The sequence below is a fragment of the Balaenoptera acutorostrata genome, chromosome 19 (genome assembly GCF_949987535.1).
Source record: "Balaenoptera acutorostrata chromosome 19, mBalAcu1.1, whole genome shotgun sequence".
Classification (NCBI taxonomy): Eukaryota; Metazoa; Chordata; class Mammalia; order Artiodactyla; family Balaenopteridae; genus Balaenoptera; species Balaenoptera acutorostrata.
Genome location: NC_080082.1, coordinates 53,261,227 through 53,280,866, shown reverse-complemented (window position 1 = coordinate 53,280,866; position 19,640 = coordinate 53,261,227). Strand labels below are relative to the sequence as shown.

Genomic DNA, 19,640 nt, shown 5'->3' with positions numbered 1-19,640 from the left:
AGAATGTAAGACATGCACACACTTGGATGGAAGGTATGACTGGGCAGAGTTGAAGGACAGACAGGCCTGGGAGTGCCACTAAGCAGGCAGAGGTGATGATGGCAAGGGCAGAGGCTTGGCAACACAGAGAAAGGCTGACAGGAAGTAATGTAAAGCTGGGGGAGCTGCTTGGAGGCCACGACTATTCTGGACACACTACACGTTCCCTTGGGCACAGTGAGGGCACCTGCCCTGAGCGCTGGGCAGCCCCGTGCTCCCTGACTGATGACTTGCTCTGTACTTGGTGCAGAAGCTTAATTAGAACCCTTCCCTCCCACCTGGACTCGCTCCTCTGGCAGGATGCTGTTGGGGAAGGCCTAGCAGGCAGGGCAAATCTGGACAGCAGCCATGGGGGCTGGTCTTCATACAGTCTCTCAAAGGGCCTCCTGTTCTGGCACCTGGGCAAGAGCCCACTAGATCCCTGGGCAGACCTGACACCACCCACTGCTTAAAACCCTTCCTGGGCTCCTCACTGCTTCAGGAGGAACTCTGAGCTTTTTACCTAGGTTTAGAAGACCCTGCTCTTTCGCGCTCCAGCCTCACCTCTCACGACCTCCCCTCTGAACCCATGAGCCATGTCAGACCATCTAACTGTCTCTCCTTAATAAAAAAAAATTTTGACTTTGGGCAAATCACCTCTCTGAGGCTCAGATTCATTACTAATAAGATGGGAATAATATCAGTGCCTTCACATGTGCAGTTGGGAGGATTTCATTCAACAGTGCAGGAAAGCTGTCTGACACACAGTCTAGCACACGGCATACTGGTGAAAAGAACTGTTCTCATTTTTTACTCCTGTAATTCATCCATCTAGTCATTTAATATCATTTACAGATGCCTACCATGTGCCAAGCCCTGTGCTAGGATGAACGGGACAAATGGGGTCTCCTGCCTCCCACAGATAGCAGTTCGCATAATCTCATAAAGAATCCCTATTGATTTGGCTATTTGTGACATGAAGAGTTTAGGGTCACAGGCAAATCTAAGCTCTCTCTAGAGGCAGCCCTTTCCAAACAAGCCTTATCTGCTTCTGCAGCCTCATTGCCCAGCAGCAGGCCTGGCACAGGGAATCATCCCTGACTTACTGAGCAAGGCAGGGCTAGCGCTTCTCTAACCTCCCTTTTGCCCACTTTGCCCTCATTCTAATTTCCCATCTCTAGGCTGATCTGTGAGCAGAGGGGAAGACAGCCCTTCCACCCTTTAGTGTAGAACCCGTTCCAAGAGCTGAAGTCTACTGGTTCCTGCTTGGTCACCTGGCTCCTGAAAGAATGCCAGTGGACTGATAGGCAGGACTCCCTTCTATAGACACCTGGCTGCTGTGACTGTCTCATCCCCTCCACCCTTCCACACTGAGTACTTAATGATTCTCGAAGAAGACGGGGACGGAGACCAGTATGAACACTAAGATTATGACACAGGGAGGGAGAGAGATAGAGATGGGGGTGGGGTGGGAATAAGGAGTGAGAGAAGATGACAGGGAGGGGGAGAAAAAAAGACAGAAAGACAGAGAGACAGAACACATGCAAGGGATAGTGTGTACAAGACCCAGAAGAGAAAAGAAAGGCCAGCTAAGGGTGCTGTTGAGGTCGAGTCCTAAGGGTGGGCACTGTACCTGGAGGGAACATGAGAATGGCCTGGGGGGACGAGTGGACCGGGAGCGAGTGGGTCCGCTGCACAGAGCTGCGGCTCTGGCTGGGCATGCTGTTGCTGCCTCCAGGGTTGGCGAACCACAGGTTCTGCATGTGGCATGGGAGAGAGAAAGCAGTGGGTGAGCGGGGAAGAGGCCCAGACCCAGGAGTGGTGGAGCTGGCAGAGTCGTCCCCTCCCCTCTATGCTGGGCCCAGACACAAAGATATGGACACATATCTCAGGCACCACCACCCCAACCCCAGAAGTGCCAGGTCCTTTGCTTCCAGCTGGCTCACCTGTCGGCCCTGGCCCCCAAGGCTGGGGCTGGTGAGGGCATGTCGAGGGGAGATGCCCCCAATGCCCGAGGGGCTCAGAAGGCCCATTCTGCCAGGCGGAAGGGCCCGGGGAGGCATTGGGAACTGCCGCTGGGTCCGCCGGGCCACCCCCATCCCCACAGAGCCAGCTATGGGGAGTGAGTTGGAGCCGAATGCCCAGCTGTGAGAGAGCAGAAGGCAGGGTATCAGTTTAGGTGGATGGGGCCCATCTGTTCACCTCTTCCTCACACCCCCCCGCAGCCCCCATGGGTGGACAGAACACAGATCTGCTCTGAGCAGGGATTCCCTGTCCAAGTCCCTGCCCTGTACATTGTCTCCTCCTGCCCCAAGGGTACTCCCAGGATGGAGACGGGGAGTGTACGAAGGTTTCCTCAAGTCCACTCGAAGTAGTTCTCCGAACTTCAGTTCTCAAGCGCAATATTTCTGTTGTTTGTCTGGAGTGAGAAGGGACTTCAGAGCCCTCTGCACACAGGTGAGGAGAACAAGGGACAGGCAAGGGGCCAGCTATGGGGACATGTGCTGGTTTTGCCAGCTCAGCACTCTATTCCAATGCAAAATCAGGGACCACCTGATTTTCTTATGGCAAAGTCCTCACTGGGTGACTTATATAAAGACACCCAGTTACTGAATGAGTATAACAGGATTCCCAGCCCAGAACGCAATCACCCCTCTAAGCACTATCTTTCAACCAGCGAGGGCCTAGGGAGGGAAGTCCCTGTGCCCTGGCCGCCCGCCTACCCTTTCTGCTGCCGGTAGTTCTGCATCTCTAGTGCGGCTTTGCGCGGGAAGGTCCGGAGGAGCTTCAGCACTTGCTGTTTCCAGGACAGCAGCCGTTTCTTCTGCGTTTCCGTGAAAGCCTAGAATTAGGGGGGTGAAAGGGGTGTGTGTGCTTTTTTCACATTTGCCTTCCATCCATTTGCTCAAATATTTATCAACTGCCTGTGCTGGTCAATGCTGGGACACAGAGGTGACCTGTGCTCACGGAGCTTACAGTTCAGTTGGGGAGAAGATACACACGCATTCATAACAGTGATAAATGCTGTGAGGGAGAAGCACAGGAGGCACAAGAAACCTGATGTTATGAGGGGCTGGTCAAGGCATCCCTGAGATACAGACGTATCAACTGAGATCTGAGGGGCCAGCAGACGGGAGGGGGACTTACTCCCCAGAGGATTATGTACTAAGGCTCTAAGAATGAGCGCTCAGGGGCATCCACTGAACCCAGCACTGGGAAGGATGAGGGCTGGAGAGGTGGGCAGGTGCCAGTCAGGCAGGGCCCTATTGGCTATATAAGGAATGTTGGTCCTGAGAGTGATGGGGCAGCCCTTCCCTTCTTGGGACCCCTAGACAAGGCCTCACCTCATGAGTCAGGCACTTTTCGATGAGCTGGAGGTAACTGGTGATGTTCTCCTCGTCTGGTCGGGACACCAGCAGCTGGGTGCACACTTGGGGACATGGGAAAGGGCAGGAGGTTAGCTACCAGCACGCCCTCTGCCATGTTCCAGCTTCTCTGGCCCAGCTGGGTGGCACAGAAGGTGGGTCAGGAAATTCATGCTGGGTGAGCACTAGCTATGTGTCAAGCACTGTACCTGGCTTATCACGAGGATATATAAAGTGCCCACCATAGTGCCTGGCATAAAGCAGATGTGAAGTCAATGACACCTTTTCTCCTTTTTAAGTCTTGCAACAGTCTCATCAATGTAGGCATTTTTAGCCTGAGGCTCAGAGACGTTGAGTCACTTGTCCCAGGCCACACAGCTAAAAGAACTTAGACCTGGGACCTCCCTGGTGGTGCAGTAGTTAAGAACCTGCCTGCCAATGCAGGGGACACAGGTTCGAGCCCTGGTCCGGGAAGATCCCACAGGCCGCGGAGCAACTAAGCCCGTGTGCCACAACTACTGGAGCCCGCGCACCTAGAGCCCATGCTCTGCAACAAGAGAAGCCACCGTTAACGAGAAGCCCGTGCACCGAAATGGAAGAGTAGCCGCCGCTCGCCACAACTAGAGAAAGCCCGTGCACAGCAATGAAGACCCAATGCAGCCATAAATAAATAAATAAATAAATTTATATAAAAAAAGGAAAACAAACTTATTAAAAAAACAACTTAAACCCAAGTGTAAAGTTGCCTACACTGTGCTGCCTTAGGAAAAGGCGAGCCCATTAAGAGCTTCACCATACCCATCCCGTGGACTTCAGTCCCCTCTGAAAGAACCAACGGATTCGCCTTATCTGTTCACTCTTTACTGTATGCAGCTTCCACTGACACAATACACAATGTCCCACCTTCTGCTCAGGCTGGAGACACTTTGAGGGTAAGGGCTGTCTCCCACCATCAGCCTGGACGCACCCGAGGGCAGGGGCCCTGTCATCTCAGTCTTAGCCACTCTCTGTAGTGCTCTAATCCCCAGAGTGCTTTGAAAAGTTTTGCTTCCATCATTTAAATTGGATTTGACCTTTGATGCCTGGGTTCACTTGGCACCCTGCCCCAGAATTTCCTGCTGGGCCCTGGGTGGTCTCACCTTTGCCCATCACCCGTGTAAACTGACTGGGGATGTCTCCATCAGCGACGGGAGCCGGGGCTGGCTCACTGCCATCAGTGGGAGCTGGAGCTGGTGGAGGGGGGTAGCCCTCTGCAGCTGGAGGGTCCTTGGCCTCACTGCCCTTGTCTGTGCCAGGGTGAGCCAGGGGAGGCTCCGCACCTGGCAGCGGCAGCTCCCCCCGGCCCCCGTCCTTGGCAGTAGAGGTGCTGGCGGTGGCGGCGGCAGCCACAGTGGCCTGGAGGACACTGTAGGCCTTGATGGGGGTGATGATGATCTGCTGCAGCTCCTGCAGAGCGTTTCGCAGATTCCCGCCTTCCAGCACATCCTGAGTGGGGAAGACACAGCCTAGGTCACATGCCAACCCCCAGAACTACGTAGAATGACTATACATGTGGGGTCAAACAGTCCTTGCAGAGAGCTGGTGGGACCCTGGGTTCCAGCACACAGAGAAGGCAGGTAAGGGCACTGCCAGAGCATACACACACACACATGCACAAACACACACATTTGTACATACACATTCCCTCTTCCCCCACTCAAGGTAGAGTCCCACGGAGCTTAGAAGGTGGGGCCTCAGGGTCCCACCGAGGACGGAACCAGATTCAGACCCAGAGATCTGGACTAAGACACTAAAGGGGGGCAAAAACCAGAAGGTAAGTGGCAGGGAAAGGGAAAAAGGGATGCAAGTCAAGGCAGATGTGTAAGGAGAGTGAGTGGATAAGAAACAACTGGAAAGAGAGATCATGCACACAGGGGAGACACTCTGCTCTATCAGAAAGAGCTGTTAGAAATGGAAGAGTAAAATGGAAGAGAGGGGCTGAGTCAACAAACAAGATTCTGGAGACACAGGCCAAGACAGACAGGGAGGAGAGCCTCTTAGCTTAGCCACAGCAAGTGAGCCCTGTGATCCGACCTGCACTTGGTCCCTGGACCCTGGTTCCCTAGGGCTGGGAGGTCCCGAGGTGGGGGCCACATGGGCAGCAAGGCTGACCCAGAGACTTCAGCCACTAGCACCACTGGGTAGCCAGTTGGCCTTGGATGGGGATACCAGGTCCTCACCTTCTCCAGGGATTTGAGGACACTCTGCCTCTCGCGCAGCTTCTGGATGCTCAGGGCTATCTTGTGGCGGGCACCTTTGGTGACATTCTGCGGTAGGGCAGAAGGGGATAGGAAGCTGGAAATGGGAGGCTGAGGTACTCAAGGTGCCCCAACAAGGCCCAAAGAGACAGAGGAGGCTCGGGCTGCAAGGGTAATGTCAAAATGGTACTGCCCCCAACCCCGCCCTGATGGTCCCCTCGGCTTCACCTGAGACTCCAAGTGCTGCTCAGTCAGTGTCATCATCTCCTCATAGCTCATCTGTGAGAAGAGGGCCGCGTACTTGTGCAAGCGGAGGCTCTTAAGCCACGAGGGCACATCTGTGGAAAAGAAGGGAGGGCCTAAGATCAGGAATCTGGCCCTGGTGACAGTTGTGGGGAAGGACCAGGCATAAATCATAGGCAGCCTTAAAAGCTGTAGAAAATTGGAAGGAGGTAGGGAGAAGCCAAGGGTCCATAAGCTACCTTCTTCTGTCCAGCCAGACCCTTCCAGGTGGCCTTCCCTGGTCAGAACACCCGATCTTCCTGAGTTGATGGGTTGGATGTGCACTAGGACGACCTCTGATGTCTTTAAAAGTATTCCTGGAACCTCTATTCCATCAGTTACCTCTGTGTCCTGGCTTTCTTGTCAGACTGGTGTGCCTGAGGGCAGGGGCTTTTCCCCCATCAGACTGGGACCTGTGGGGGTCCCTCTGCTCAGTCTTAAGCCCTAAGGGCAGGGCCTGTACACGCTCCTCAGACCTGTCCCCTTCTCGGGGGTGGAGGTGGGGAGAGGAAGAATTGGGTGGGGAGGGACAGGACAGGTGGGGAGGCAGCTACAAGCTCTCTTCTGTCCTTGTAAGTTCTGCGGAAGCCTCTTGAGGAGGGTCTTAGTGCTACTCTCCCCCATTGTACCTTTCATGCCACTGCCGTCCTCCTGAAAAGTGTTCCGGCTGGAGCCCTGCTCCTCCGTCTGCTCGCTGCCAGAGGAGGCCACGCTGCTCTGGGGCGAGAGGGGTGCGTGGTCGGGCGTGGTGAAAGCAGCCCGGGCCCCAAGCTCCTCTGGACTCGGCCACTCACCAGGGGCCTGGGGGCTCGTGGGGATGAGCGACATGGAGCGCTTCAGCGGGCTGGGGTGGATTTGGCAGGGGAGACCTGGCCGGAGGGGGAGAGAGGCAAGAGGTCAGGCTTGGGGATCTGACCACAGGAGACCGTGCCCCCCTGGTCCGTGCCATGGATGGCAGCTCAGCCCTGGAATCCAACAAGAGGAAGGGACCCTGGGGTCTGAGGGGAACCACCTACCAGGTACTGCTGGTTCCCTCATTCCTCCACCCCCCAATCCATCAGCAAGCTCTCAGCCACTTCTCTGAACTGCTCCACTTCCTCTACTAGCACCCTGGGCCAAGTCACTGGCGTCCCTAGCTGGAATTACTGTCACAACCTCCTCGCCGGTTTCTTCCCTTCATCCTTGTCCCCTACAGTCTAGTCAAGTCACAGCAGCCACACTGATCCTTCTTAAAAATGCAAATCTGACCCAGTCAGTCCCCGATTAAATCTCACCTGTAGCTTCCCTTCACACTGAGAATAAAATTCAAACTCTTCCCCCGACACCTACAAGGCCCTGCAGGATCTGGGCCCTGCACACCTCTGACTTCTCATCTCCCATGACTCACCCCTTTGGTTCAAGCCCTTCTAGCCTTTGCTGCACCCCCACCCCAATTTGTTCCTGGAACATCCAAGCTTGTTCCAGCCTCAGGACTTCTGTCCTTGATCGCCCTTCTTGCTCTCCTGATCTTAGCAGTTGGCTCCCCCAGGTCTCATCTCAAACAATCACCTCTTCTGAGGCTTTCCCTGAACCCTCAGTCAGCAGTAGCTGTCCCCCACCAACCCCCTATCATATCACTCTGTCTTATCTTTCTTACAGCACCTATCACAGCTTGAAATGACCTTATCTAGTTATTTGTTCACTTATTAACTGTACGCCCCTCCTACAGGACCTGTGACAGCAGGGCCCTGTCCTGTCTTAAACGTCATTGTATCCTCAGTAATTACAATGGGGCCTCCACGAGAGGAGGTTCTTCACAACTACTTGCAAAGTAAGTGAATGAAGTACATGAACTGCTTCCTCAACATCTCTGTTATTGGGCTTCACCACCTCCCAAAGATTTTTCCTATACTGAGCCCAAATCAGGGTGAATCCAGGCCCTCATCCACAGGATGTTTCGCATCCTCCATCCATCCCATTCCTGAGATAGGAAAAAGGATCCAACTTGATTTTTAACCATTCTAAGGACAGGGCAGGTTCCCATGAGCTTCCAGACCTTTACACGTGCTATTCCCTCCCCCTAGCTCACCGCTCGTCCACCCTTATCTGCCAGCCACTTCAGCCTTCACTCCTGGCTCAAGTGTTCCCTCTTCTGTGACTCCTTCCTCTGCGTTCCCTGGGCCCCTGTGCTGCTACCTCAAGTCCAGCACTTACTGCTCCCTTCACTAGCCTGCCTCACACTGGACTCTGGGCTTCTGCAGGATGGCAGCAAGCCTGTCCAATCATTTCTGTACCTCCAGGTCAGGGCAAGATACACAGGAATTTTCAAAGTTTCACTAAGTCCAAAAGGAGGGCACCCACCATCCTAAGGGTGCTAAGGGGGCCTCTGAGCTTGACACAGGAAATCTAGAAGTATCCCAAGTCAAAAAAGAAAAGGAAACAAAGCCAAAAAGCCTCACCCTGGGTAGGTGAGAACATCAAGGCCTGGGGAACTGAAGTCCTTTGCCCCAGTTCCCACAAAGAGTTGAGAGGCAGAGACAGAAGAACCCCAGCCTTGATTCTGATGGAAAGGCTGGGGTTCCTGCCAGTGCTACACTGACACCCAGCCTCAGAAGGACAACCAGCCTGGTACAGGCCCCCAAAGCACCTTCCCTCATCTGTGACAGTTATCTATGCTCCTAGCCAGAAGTCACCTGAGGGAGAGGGCAGTGCATTGATCCCACCCACAAAGGCTAGCCTCCTCCCCCTATCTGTGACTTCTGGGGTTCTCTGCAAGGGGCTCCTCCAAGCCTCTGGACTCCTAGAAGATGTCACCCTCTGGGCCCTGGGGGGGGGGGGCTGGGTAACCCTTAACACAGGCCTTTTTTTTTTGCCTGTCTTGGTGTTCCTAGCTTCCTCCTTCCTCCCTTCTCAACCAAGAAGCGGGCAGGCGAGGCTGAGAGGACTGGAAATTATCCTGACTGGAACGATTGTGCAGTTCCTGAGGAGCCCTTTTTGGACCCACACTGGGGTGGAGGCTGGCCACAGCATGAGAACCATAAAAACAGGAATGCCGGCCAGACATCCAGGGCCTCACACTCTCCAAGAAGCCCTGGCCTGTTCTTGGCAGCACCCCAAACCCACCCTGCCTGCCCTTACAGGCCAATCCTTGCTCCCCACTCAAAAATAGTTTAATGGCTTCCTGTTTCCTGCAACTGCTTGAAATTGAAATTGAAAAGCTTCATCCTAGCCTTCAAGGCCCCCTCTGAATGTGGCCCTAACATACTGAGATCTGAGAGTCAAGACAGACCTGCGTTCAAATTCTGGCTCTGCCATCTATTAACTTCATGATCCTGGGCAAGTCACTTCATCTTCCCCCTCTGTCTCCACTTCCATGTGAAGTCTTTGGCACAGGGTAAACATGAATATTTGCTACTGCTATTACTCATTTAACTGCTCGCACTTCTCCATCCTAGCCAGACCTGTCTGCATACTGTCCCCTCCAATTTGACACCCCTATACCTTCAATTCATGCTGTGCCCTCTATCTGGAATGCCCAATTCCTCTTCTGGTTCAAATCCCCTATTCAACACTGTTCCAGCTTGGTCCTCTAAAGCTGCTGTCCCCATTGTGGGGAGGAAGGAATGTATGGGCACCCTGCATGGGTGACCCCTCCCCTTGATAAGCATCTTCGGGAGGGTCACTTTTAGGTGGGGGCAGTGTAGCACAGTAATAAAGAATATGAGCTGAGGAGCCAGACTGCCTGGATTTAAATTCTGGCTACACCACCTCGGGCAAGTGACTCTTCTGTGACTCAGCCAATGAATTTATAAGTATAAACTTCTCAGAACAGCTCTTGGCAAAGACTGAACGCTGAATATATTTTAGCTAGAATTATGATTATTAATATACCCTCCCAACCTGGACCCAGAAACTGTCATGCTCTGAGACTAGAAAACAAGGTCCAAGACACTTTGGGTTGCTAGAGCTCCCGAAGTGCCCTTCTACCCCTCTATCTTCCCTGATTCTTGCCAGCATCTGGGAAGGAGGCAGGTGACCAGGATATCCATATTCAGCTGGGGAAGAAAGACGCTCAGGGGTAACTGATATGTACCAGGTGCCACACAGCTGGGCAATGAAGACCCAGGGTTCACCCCACCCACTGGCACAGGTAACATTTCACCGCCACCCTCTCCTGGCCTGCTTTAACCAGTGCCTGCAAAAAGGGGCCGGCCACCTTGAGGTTAAATTTGGAAACTTCTTGCTTTCAGTCAGGTCCTGTCACCTCATCAATCCTTGGAAATGCCATTCTCCCTTATACTGTTCATTTCAACTAACATTTCAAGAACTCACTGGAATACCAGCTCCTCCCGTTCACCCCAGCCGCTGGGGGTGCTTACTAAGAGACCGCTTAGTTGAAGGATGGCACAGCGGTCAGAGGCAAGCTCTGGTATCAGACTGCCTGGGTCTAAACCCTGGCCAGTTCCACCACTTGTTCTGTGACCTTGAATACAAGACTTCGTCTCTTTGAGTCTCAGTGCCTTCATCTGCAGAATGGGGCTAATAATATTGTTGTGATGAGGATTAAACGAGATCATGCCTGAAAAGTGCTTATAAAAAAGTATCTAGCACACAGTCAATGCTCAACAATGTTACCTACTATTACTAATGCCTTGCAGCATGAGTTACATCTTATGCGAACAGGCTTACAAACATACATTTCTCAGAAATGAGTCTGTAAGCTGGAGCTAGATACAAAAATCCAGAATGTCTGGGCTGGAAAGGACCTCAAATTATGATGGTCTATAACTGAAGTCAGGCAGTTATCACACATGCCCAAAGTGGGATGGTAGGGGCAGAGGCCGACTGGGACACATGTGCAGGGTCTGAAGGCGGTGACCAATATTCAACTCCATCTTACGGTTGCCACCAGGAATACAGGCCTTGAGTTGCCAGATCTTTTGACTTTTCAAGAGAAGCTGAAAATCCGGATTTTTAGGAGAAAATTCCCAATTCCTTACATCACCAAATTTATTTAAAAACATAACAAAACAAAAACCAAAGTTTTGTTGAGTTTGAGCTCAATAAAACATGTCTGCAGGTCAGGAATGGCTCTGGCAATGCCAGTTCACAACCTCTGCACTGTCTCATAAAGCTGAGGCCCAGACAGGTTATGTGACTTGCCCAGGGACACAGAGCGAGTGAAGAGAGAGCCCGGTCCGACCCTTTTCAAGTAGGCATGGCCTCCCGGACTCCCACCTCCTCACCTGCGTTCGCGTTGCTCCCAATACTGTTGATGGCTGGCGGCACTGAGCTGGGTGGGTGGAAGGGCACGTGTCCATTTTCCCGGGGTGGCTTGTCCTGCCAGCCTGGTCCTGCCTCCCCAGGGCCCAGCTCTGCAGGGCCACCCCACTCATCCGAGCCCTGGCGTGAGTGGTAGGTGGGCTCAGGCCGGGTGCGGAAGCCGCTAGCTAGCCGCTCTTCCAAGTGACTCAGCCAGAGGGCCAGCGCATTGCGGTCCTCCAGCGTGGTGGCCGGGTGGATGAGGGCATAGGAGAGCAGCTGGCGGCTCTCCTCGATGAAGGCATTGCTCTCAATCGAGTAGGCCAGCACTTTCTGCAGCAGCCTCATGTACTCCGACTTGGCCTCTGTGTTGCCTGGCTGAAGCAGGGGTAGGTGGGACAGCAGGAGGGACACCACCTTCTCTTTGGACTCCTGCTGCCACTGGCTGACGATGGCTGCAGAGGGGACAAGAGGGAATGTCAGGGGAGCCCGGGTGGGGGACTCCCATAAAACCAGGAGAGGTGCCTATAGCCTGCTCCCTCAGCTCCAATCTCATTTCCCTTCTCCTTTCATGACTCCGACCTTGTCCCTCATACAGGTGATATCTAACGCACTCAGCCTGCTTCCAGAGTAATTTTTTTTCTGGTTCCATCACTCCCACTCTCAGAAACCTGCTATAACTCCTAATAAGCCAAACTTGCTACTCTGGAATCTGAGTCCCTCCTGCTGCCCCCAGGCCTGCTCTTCTTGCTGTATCCCCACTCTTTATCTTCATGGCCTGTACCTGCTTTCCCCTGACTATCAAAACAGCCTCTTTCCTGACTTGGAGGACAATGGAATACAGTGGTTAAAAGCTTGGGCTCAGGAATTCCCTGGCAGTCCAGTGGTTAGGACTCCGCACTTCCACTGCAGGGGGCAGAGGTTCAATCCCTGGTCTGGAAACTAAGATCCCACATGCCACATGGCTCGGCCAAAAAAAAAAAAAAAAAGCTTGGGCTCTGGAATCAGATGGTCTGGACTCCCCAACTCACTAGCTGGACCTTTGTCACTTGAACCTCACAGAGCACTGATTTCCTCACCTGAAAAATTCTGAAGATAATTACAGTACCCAATTCACAGTGTTGCTCTGAGATTCAAGGAGTTAATAAAGAATGGAAAGTGGCCTGGCATATAGAACATAGTTAATAAATGCTTACTGTTGCTTTTTTTTTTAAAATTTATTTATTATTTATTTTTGGCTGTGTTGGGTCTTTGTTGCTGCGCACGGGCTTTCTTTAGTTGCGGCGAGTGGGGGCCACTCTTCGTTGCGGTGCGCAGGCTTCTCATTGTCGTGGCTTCTCTTATTGCAGAGCATGGGCTCTAGGTGAGCAGACTCAGTAGTTGTGGTGCACGGGCTTAGTTGCTCCGCGGCATGTGGGATCTTCCTGGACCAGGGCTCAAACCTGTGTCCCCTGCATTGGCAGGCAGATTCTTAACCTCTGTGCCACCAGGGAAGTCCCTTTACTGTTGCTTTTTAAACTGGACTCAGCCTCCAGATTCTCCCCTTCCAACTCATCCCATACACCCAGATGGAGTGATCTTCCTAAAGCACACCAGGATATCATGTTCCTGACCAGGAGCTTATAATGGCAACCAGCACCAATGGACTCAAGTTCAAGAGCTCCTAGCCCAACATCACCTTCATTTCCAGGGCACTCCCCCACCTCTTATTCCTCCAGATAAAGACTTCGTTTAGGATATCCCCATCCTCCCTGGGGCTCTCTCCATGCCATATTCATCCAAGCTTCCATACTCAGGCTGAGATTCAAGGCTTTAGCCTGCAACAGTCTCCTTCCTCCTATCCAAATTCTAAGTCTTTTAGGGATTGCCTACATCTGCCCTTCTCCAGGAAGCCTTCTGTGGCTACTCCACGCCCTGGTGATCTGGTGATGTCTCCTTCCCATCCCCTCGTCTGAGGGCCTGTCTGTCCTGTGAAGATGAGTGAGGCTTCCTCTCTCTACCCAGAAGTGAGCTCCCCAAGAATAAGGCCCCAAGCTAGCCACATAAAGGAGGCCTCGGTACTCCCTGGTGGTCCAGTGGGTAAAACTCCACGCTCCCAATGCAGGGGGCCCAGGTTCGATCCCTGGTCGGGGAACCAGATCCCACACGCATGCCGCAACTAAGGGCCTGAATGCTGCAACTAAAGGTTCCTCATGCCGCAACTAAGACCTGACACAGCATGAATGAATAAATAAATATTAAAAAAAAAAAGGAGGTCTCAGGAAGGAACTGTTACAGGACTGACTGTCCTCCTTGAAAACCTTGTTACCACTTCCATGACTAGCTCAATGGAGTGGAGGATGGCAGGTAATGCTGATGGGGCAAGGGAAAGGGACAAAGTATACCAATACTTGAGAAAAGAGACAATGATCAAAGACTGGAACCAACTCTGCCCTCACTCTTGGGCAACTGAGGTCATATCTATAGCCATGGTAATGATTTTCAAACACCTAACACCGAAGTTCTGAGAGTTGAGTTACTGGGATATTGGTGAGGTCTTGGAAAGGGACAAAGGAGCTGGTTCTAACCTAACAGAGCTAGGACCCCAGAGGGGTGGGTGATGAAAAAGAACAGGCAGTGATGTGGCTTATGTCCCTCCTCTCCTACTTACTGATGTAAATGTGATCACTTCACTGAGCTCTACTTTCTCTATCTGTAAAGTGGGGCTCACAATCATTCCTACCTGGCATGGTTGCTATGAGTTAAGACCAAAGCACAAAGTAGGGCACAAAGTAAGTCCTCAGTAAACATCAGCTGTCATTTCTAACACCATGGTTATTATATCTTATAGGGGCTCCTTCCTTTTGAATACCCACAGAGATTCTCAAGGTATAAGCCAACTCCCGGACCAGGAAACAGAGAGGCTGGGAATGGGCATGTATAGAAGGAGGGCCTCAGAATTCTAGCCATCTGGATTTCAAGTGAGCCCCGATCTGGATCCCTCTGCCTCTGATGGTGTCTCAACCCAATTTCCTTAAGGCTTAATATTCCAAGGACCTCTGGTCTTCTCTGGCCACACTACAGACCGGACACCTGGCCACTGGGAGCCTTGCATAAAAACCTGAGAAATACCTTTTTCACACATTTCTTTCCCTTAATGACCTGTCTGGAAATCTATGGCTTGGGAATTCACATAACTAATTCTTACATTTGTAGCTCTAAGAAAATGAAACACATACACCTCTCAACTCCTGGCCATATAAGTGCACATTTTCTTGCCTGGGCCTCTCTGCCCCAAGCTTCCTAGAGAACCCCTGTTAAAGTGCTCAAGGGTTCATCCATTTATTCAGAGTCATGTTATGCCCACAGTACTCGCCAAAACAGAACGAAGAGTAACACTACATAATAATAGTAATAATGGATATTTACTGATCATTTACTCTGAGCCAGACACATGCTAAGAACATGACCGTCTTTCATCCTCACCTCAACTCTTGTTTTAGCATCCCCATCTTGTAGATGAGAAAATACATTTGGGAAGGTGACGTCCAAGGTGACAGAGCCAAGATCTGAACCCAGGTCTCTCTGCCTCGAGAACTGGGAGGAACTTTTACCCACAACCCTCTACTATCTCTCCAATGCCGCATATCTTCTTCTTCCCCCTGTCCCTGGCTTTCCAGATCCCTTTCAGGACCTGCCACACAAGGCTAGGAAACCTCATCCCCTCCATCCATCTTCTCCTGAACTAGCTCCCCATGACCACGAAGCTCTCTCTTAGGTCAGCTCCATATCTAAAGATCTTTCCAAGGTGGGATAAGCCTTCCTGACTTCAGGGAGCCTTCACCTTTTGAGCTCTCCCACCTCCATCTGGCACTGGATCACATGGGAAGGACCTCCCTGGTACTCCATTTCCCTGACTTAGTCCCTGAGTTTTCAGTTTTTGATGAGAAGGAAGAAGAAATATAGTGATTGAAGATTAGGGACAGAAAGTTAAGGACTTGCATCCCAGCTGTGTGGTACAGTTGCCTGGGCAATATGCCTCCTCCTCTGTAAAAGAGGGATTACAGGGCTGCTGAGAGGATTTAGGGAGACAATGAATATAAAGCACCTGACAGAGTCTGCCCATAGTAAGCACTCAGTATGTGACTCAACGATTGGTGTTTTTCTCCCTTCTCCTCCAGCAGAGTTGGCCTACCCCTTTAGCCCTACCCTGATGCTCTCAATCGCTGTTGTTTAGGCCTTGCAGGGTAGCCAGAGGCATCTGGGACAGAGAGAAGCCTTGTCTAGTCCCTCCCCCACACCAGAGTACTGCCAGGGCTAAGGGACACAGCTTCTCCTCTGGTACTGCCAGGGGACATGACAGAAGAGCCCCAAGGGTTGGGCTCAATGAAGGACCTTGTTCTACTGCAGTGAAAGGGGAGAGTGGTTTTGGAAGAATGGAGGCTGACCCTAGGGAAATGTGTGTTCATGTGTCTGTACAGCGGTGAACTGGGAAGGGTGGGCCTCCCATCACTGGAAAGCATCAGTGAGAACTGGAACTGGTCCAAGGAATCTGCACAGCCTCAGGTCCCTTGGGGTGAGCCCAGCAGGGGCTGCAGATGACGGGTAGGGATGGAACTTCTAGTTTTCTGCCCAGGGCAGAAAAGTCTGGCCCAGAGTTGAGGCACAGCAGAGACCCAATGAATACCTGCACAGCTGAACCCTGATGGTCCCCTGGAAGGTAGTGGTGTTTGTGTGTGTATAATGTGCCCTGTCTAGGATCCCTTGACCTCAGGTCTCTCTGTCTCATGTCCTAGCAGAGTATACTGAGTAAAGAGTACAAGTTCAACTGGCAAACTTGCCTGGATTCAAAATCTAGCTCTGCCTCTAAGACGTAGCTCAACATAACTGTGGGCCAGTCCTTTAAACCTCTCTGAGCCTTGGTTTCCTCTTCCGTACAATGGGGGCAGTTAAAAGCCCCTATATCACAGGGTTGTTGTAAAGATTCAATGAGACAATCGTGCAAAGCACCTGATCTGTGTTAAGTGCTCCATGCATTTCAACCATTATTGTCGTTGCTGATGGTTGAAGATCTAAAGCCTACGCTATTTCGGGGCTGGAGGGAGCAATTCACACAGGAGGGCACATCTGGGTCTCCCCCTTCAGATTCCCCACAGGGGTGGGGAATTTCATGCAGTTATTTACCAAAAACAGACACATCTCTAGTTCCTCTGAGCTAGAGGCACAACAAGCAATGATGAAATTCTGGAGGTGGGCGGATGAGGGAGGGGACTGGGGAATGCCGTGATGTCAATGACTGCTGCTCACCAAGCTGCAAACCTGGACTCCAGAGAGGATGAGGGAGACTGCATATGAGTGCTCTCCTTGGCCAGGTGACCAGAGCTAAGTAGGTCATGACCCTGGGTGCTGGCAAATCACAGGAGCCAAATATATCTTGGAGACTGCCATAAGAGCAAATCCATTTTTACATGCTGGGCTGTTGCAACAATCGTGGCAGCCTGAGGCACCAGCCAGAGGGGATGCATTTTGGCTCCAAACATGCCCCTCTATGCTTCATCCCATCTCACACAAACATAGGGGAGGGCAAGGGGGCTCACATTTTTGATGGATGAACTGTGTTAGTAGAGCTTGAAAGGGGAGGGTGGAGGCATTAGAGTTGAGCTTGGGTGACTCACTCACCCACAGCCCCCTCTTGACCTCGGTTTCCCCACCCAGATTCGATGAGCCAGAGAGGGCAGGGCTTAAACCTGCTGGATATGGGGACTCTGACTCAGAGGACAGGTGGAGGGAAGAAATGCAGGAAATGTGGCCCAGGAAGCTATAGGACCAGGGAGGGAAGGAGATTTCAGCTTCCCCGGCCCCACCCTTCTGGTCCAAGTCAGCATGGGAAGTGGGGTGGGTTGTAGGATTACTGTAATAGCTCCAAGTAGGTAGGGAAGACTGCACTGAGAGAAGGAACAGGGATAATGACAAGGGGAAACCTGGGGCTTCTCCTTCCCTGTTCCAGAGACCCTTGGGTGTTGCTCTTCTGTTCCCAGGTTTTATCTCAGACTCTGCTTCCATGAAACCAATGCTGGCTGCCCGGGCTGGGGGACTTCCCTACACCCTCCTAGCTGCTTGAGAGGAAGGGACAGCCCAGACCAGAGCCTCTTCCATGCCCCCCTACTCTCCACTCCCAGTAGGTCATGTGACAGTACCTTCACCACCTTCCTGGGCCCACCCAGAATCAAGTGTCAGCATCAAGACTAGTAGTTCTCCACTGGATGCACACAAGGGTCAAGTAGGGAGCTTAAAAAACACCAAAATCTCTGGAGATAGGACCGAGGCCTCAGGTTCCTTTTATGAAGTGACTCTGACATGAAGCCAGCATTGGAACCCACTCACCAAGATTGAGCTCTCTGCATTCCCTGGCCCTTTCTGAGAAGGAGATGGGTGGGTAGGCAGCTCTGACCCAAACCTGAACCCAGGGTCTCCCTGGGAGAACTGAAGGAAGTAGCAGGGTTGGATGGGTGGGACATGGAGTATAAACCCAGAAAAAGGCAGAGGATCTGCCTCACTGTTCAGCCCTCCTGGCTTGACGGGATCTGAAAAGCTGAAGAAGAGCTTCAGACCCTGTAATAGGCAACCCTTATCCAGAATTGGTAGACCAACTGAACTGAAGATTTGGTTTGTGGGGTAAGTGTGCATCTTGGTGGGAAGGAGGGACAGGTTTGCTGAGGGGCCCACCCCATAAAATACTAAGGGCTACTGATGTACTTGGAGAGTATCTAGAACAATCCCCGTACTGTCTAGTGAATCCTCAGGCCCAAGAGGGATGGGGCTAGCCCACGTCACAAAAGGTGTTAGTGGCAGAGCTTGATCTAGAACTCCTGGATGTCCTGATTCCTATTCTCATGTCCCATGACAAATGAATCATCAGTAGAGCATCATCTCTCAAACTGCCTGGTCAGCAGGAGAACTTGGGTACCCACTACCAGGCCTATCCTCGCAGGACTCTGATTGAGTGGGTCTGGGTTGGGGGCCCAGAAATCTGGATTTTAGGTCACATTCTCCCCCATCAGGTGATTGTGATGATGCAAATTTGGGAAGCACAGTGGGATGGGAAAGCCGTAATGAACAAAGGATGCAGAGCTCCTCCAAGCCCTCCAAAAGGATGCAGGCCTCCAAGCCCAGGAAGCAGCTCCTTCCTTCACAAATAAGGCAGGGCAGCTGCTCTACCTGAGGTTGGGAGGGAGACAGGAGACGCAGTCTTGGAGCCCCCATGTCTATTAGGAAGAGGCGTTCAAGGCCCCACAGGATTTACCTCTGTGATCACTTCTCTCTCCAGTCATGCTCTGCTCTAATCCTGGCAGGCTTCCTGCTGACTCTGGAACACACCATGGCCCTCCCTCTCTTCCCTCATTTTAAGTTTTCCCTAACTCTCCATCCACCTAAGTACCAACTTGTTTTCTTCTCACCACCTGACATAGGGCTATGGCTAAAGACCTTGATTCATATATTCATTCACCAGTCAAGTCATTCCACAGCAGTTCTCAAGGACAGGTATTAACCACAAGACCTTAATGTAAACTGTCTGAGATGCGTCTCAGGCATAAAGTATACCATGGTATAAAGTGTACCATGTCTTTCAAGGGCAATGTGGTAACAACAAATACTTTAAACGTACATAACTTCAAACTAGCAGTCCCACAGAATTCTAGAAATTTATCCTAGAGATGCTTAAAGGGTACTCATTACAGCACTGCTTGTAAGAGTAAGACCAAACATACCATGCAGTAGAGCCTACTGATCAAGAGGAAGAAATTTAAAGTCAAATTCCAGCTCCACCTCTGACCAGTTGTACAACCCAGGGCAAGCCACTAATCTCTGCAGACCTCAGTCTTGTTTGTAAATGGGGGAGTTATAAGACCTTCCTTACGGAGCTGTTGTGAGGGTTACAAGTAATAAAGGTAAAGCACTGCTTGATACACAGGTCAGGCTCTGTTACCTTACTATTCTTACAATCAAGCAGCCATTAACAACAATGAGGTATACACGTATGTGCTGAATATGGAATGATCTTCAAGTTATACTGTTAAGTGAAAAAAGCAAATTGGTTAATATGTGCAATGTTCTGTGTGCTAAAACAATCAAAACAATGAAAAAGCTGGAGGGAGAACTTGTATGTGCTCATACATGCTCAGAATATCTCATAAAACATACACAAATTGGGAACGTGGAAGTCTGGAAGGGAACCTCACTTTTTACCTTTCATATGGTTTGATTTTACCACAAATTTTGAAAACAAAAGCAAAAACTAAAAATGCTCTAATAAATAAACAGCAGTAAGCACGAGTGTGATTCTGATATATAGCAAGGATTGGCACCCAGTGCTCACCCAACTCCCTGCTCAGGGTGGGGTGGTGGGGACGTGTGACCAAGCTTCTTAAGACACTGGCCTGCCCCAAAGGAGCCCCTACACTACGGGCAGAGCCATACCACAACCCCAGAACCCTTGCCCTGGTGCCAGAGCAGAGGG

At 51.5% G+C, this 19,640-nt stretch overlaps 1 protein-coding gene across 5 annotated transcripts in view; it reads right to left on the bottom strand.

Moving 5' to 3' along the window:
* The window catches only part of SAMD4B (sterile alpha motif domain containing 4B), a 37,468-nt gene that overhangs the window by 2,634 nt on the left and 15,194 nt on the right, over positions 1-19,640 (bottom strand). For 4 of the 5 annotated variants that reach the window (XM_057533910.1, XM_057533914.1, XM_057533911.1 and 1 more), the window contains 9 exons: positions 11,128-11,598; positions 6,532-6,771; positions 5,849-5,958; positions 5,603-5,689; positions 4,523-4,868; positions 3,363-3,448; positions 2,742-2,860; positions 1,965-2,163; positions 1,652-1,775 (listed from right to left, as the gene is read on the bottom strand). In XM_057533910.1, coding sequence (XP_057389893.1) covers positions 1,652-1,775; positions 1,965-2,163; positions 2,742-2,860; positions 3,363-3,448; positions 4,523-4,868; positions 5,603-5,689; positions 5,849-5,958; positions 6,532-6,771; positions 11,128-11,598 — 1,782 coding nt within the window. The remainder of the gene's footprint in view (positions 1-1,651; positions 1,776-1,964; positions 2,164-2,741; positions 2,861-3,362; positions 3,449-4,522; positions 4,869-5,602; positions 5,690-5,848; positions 5,959-6,531; positions 6,772-11,127; positions 11,599-19,640) is intronic. The other variant, XM_057533913.1, reaches the window with a different exon arrangement.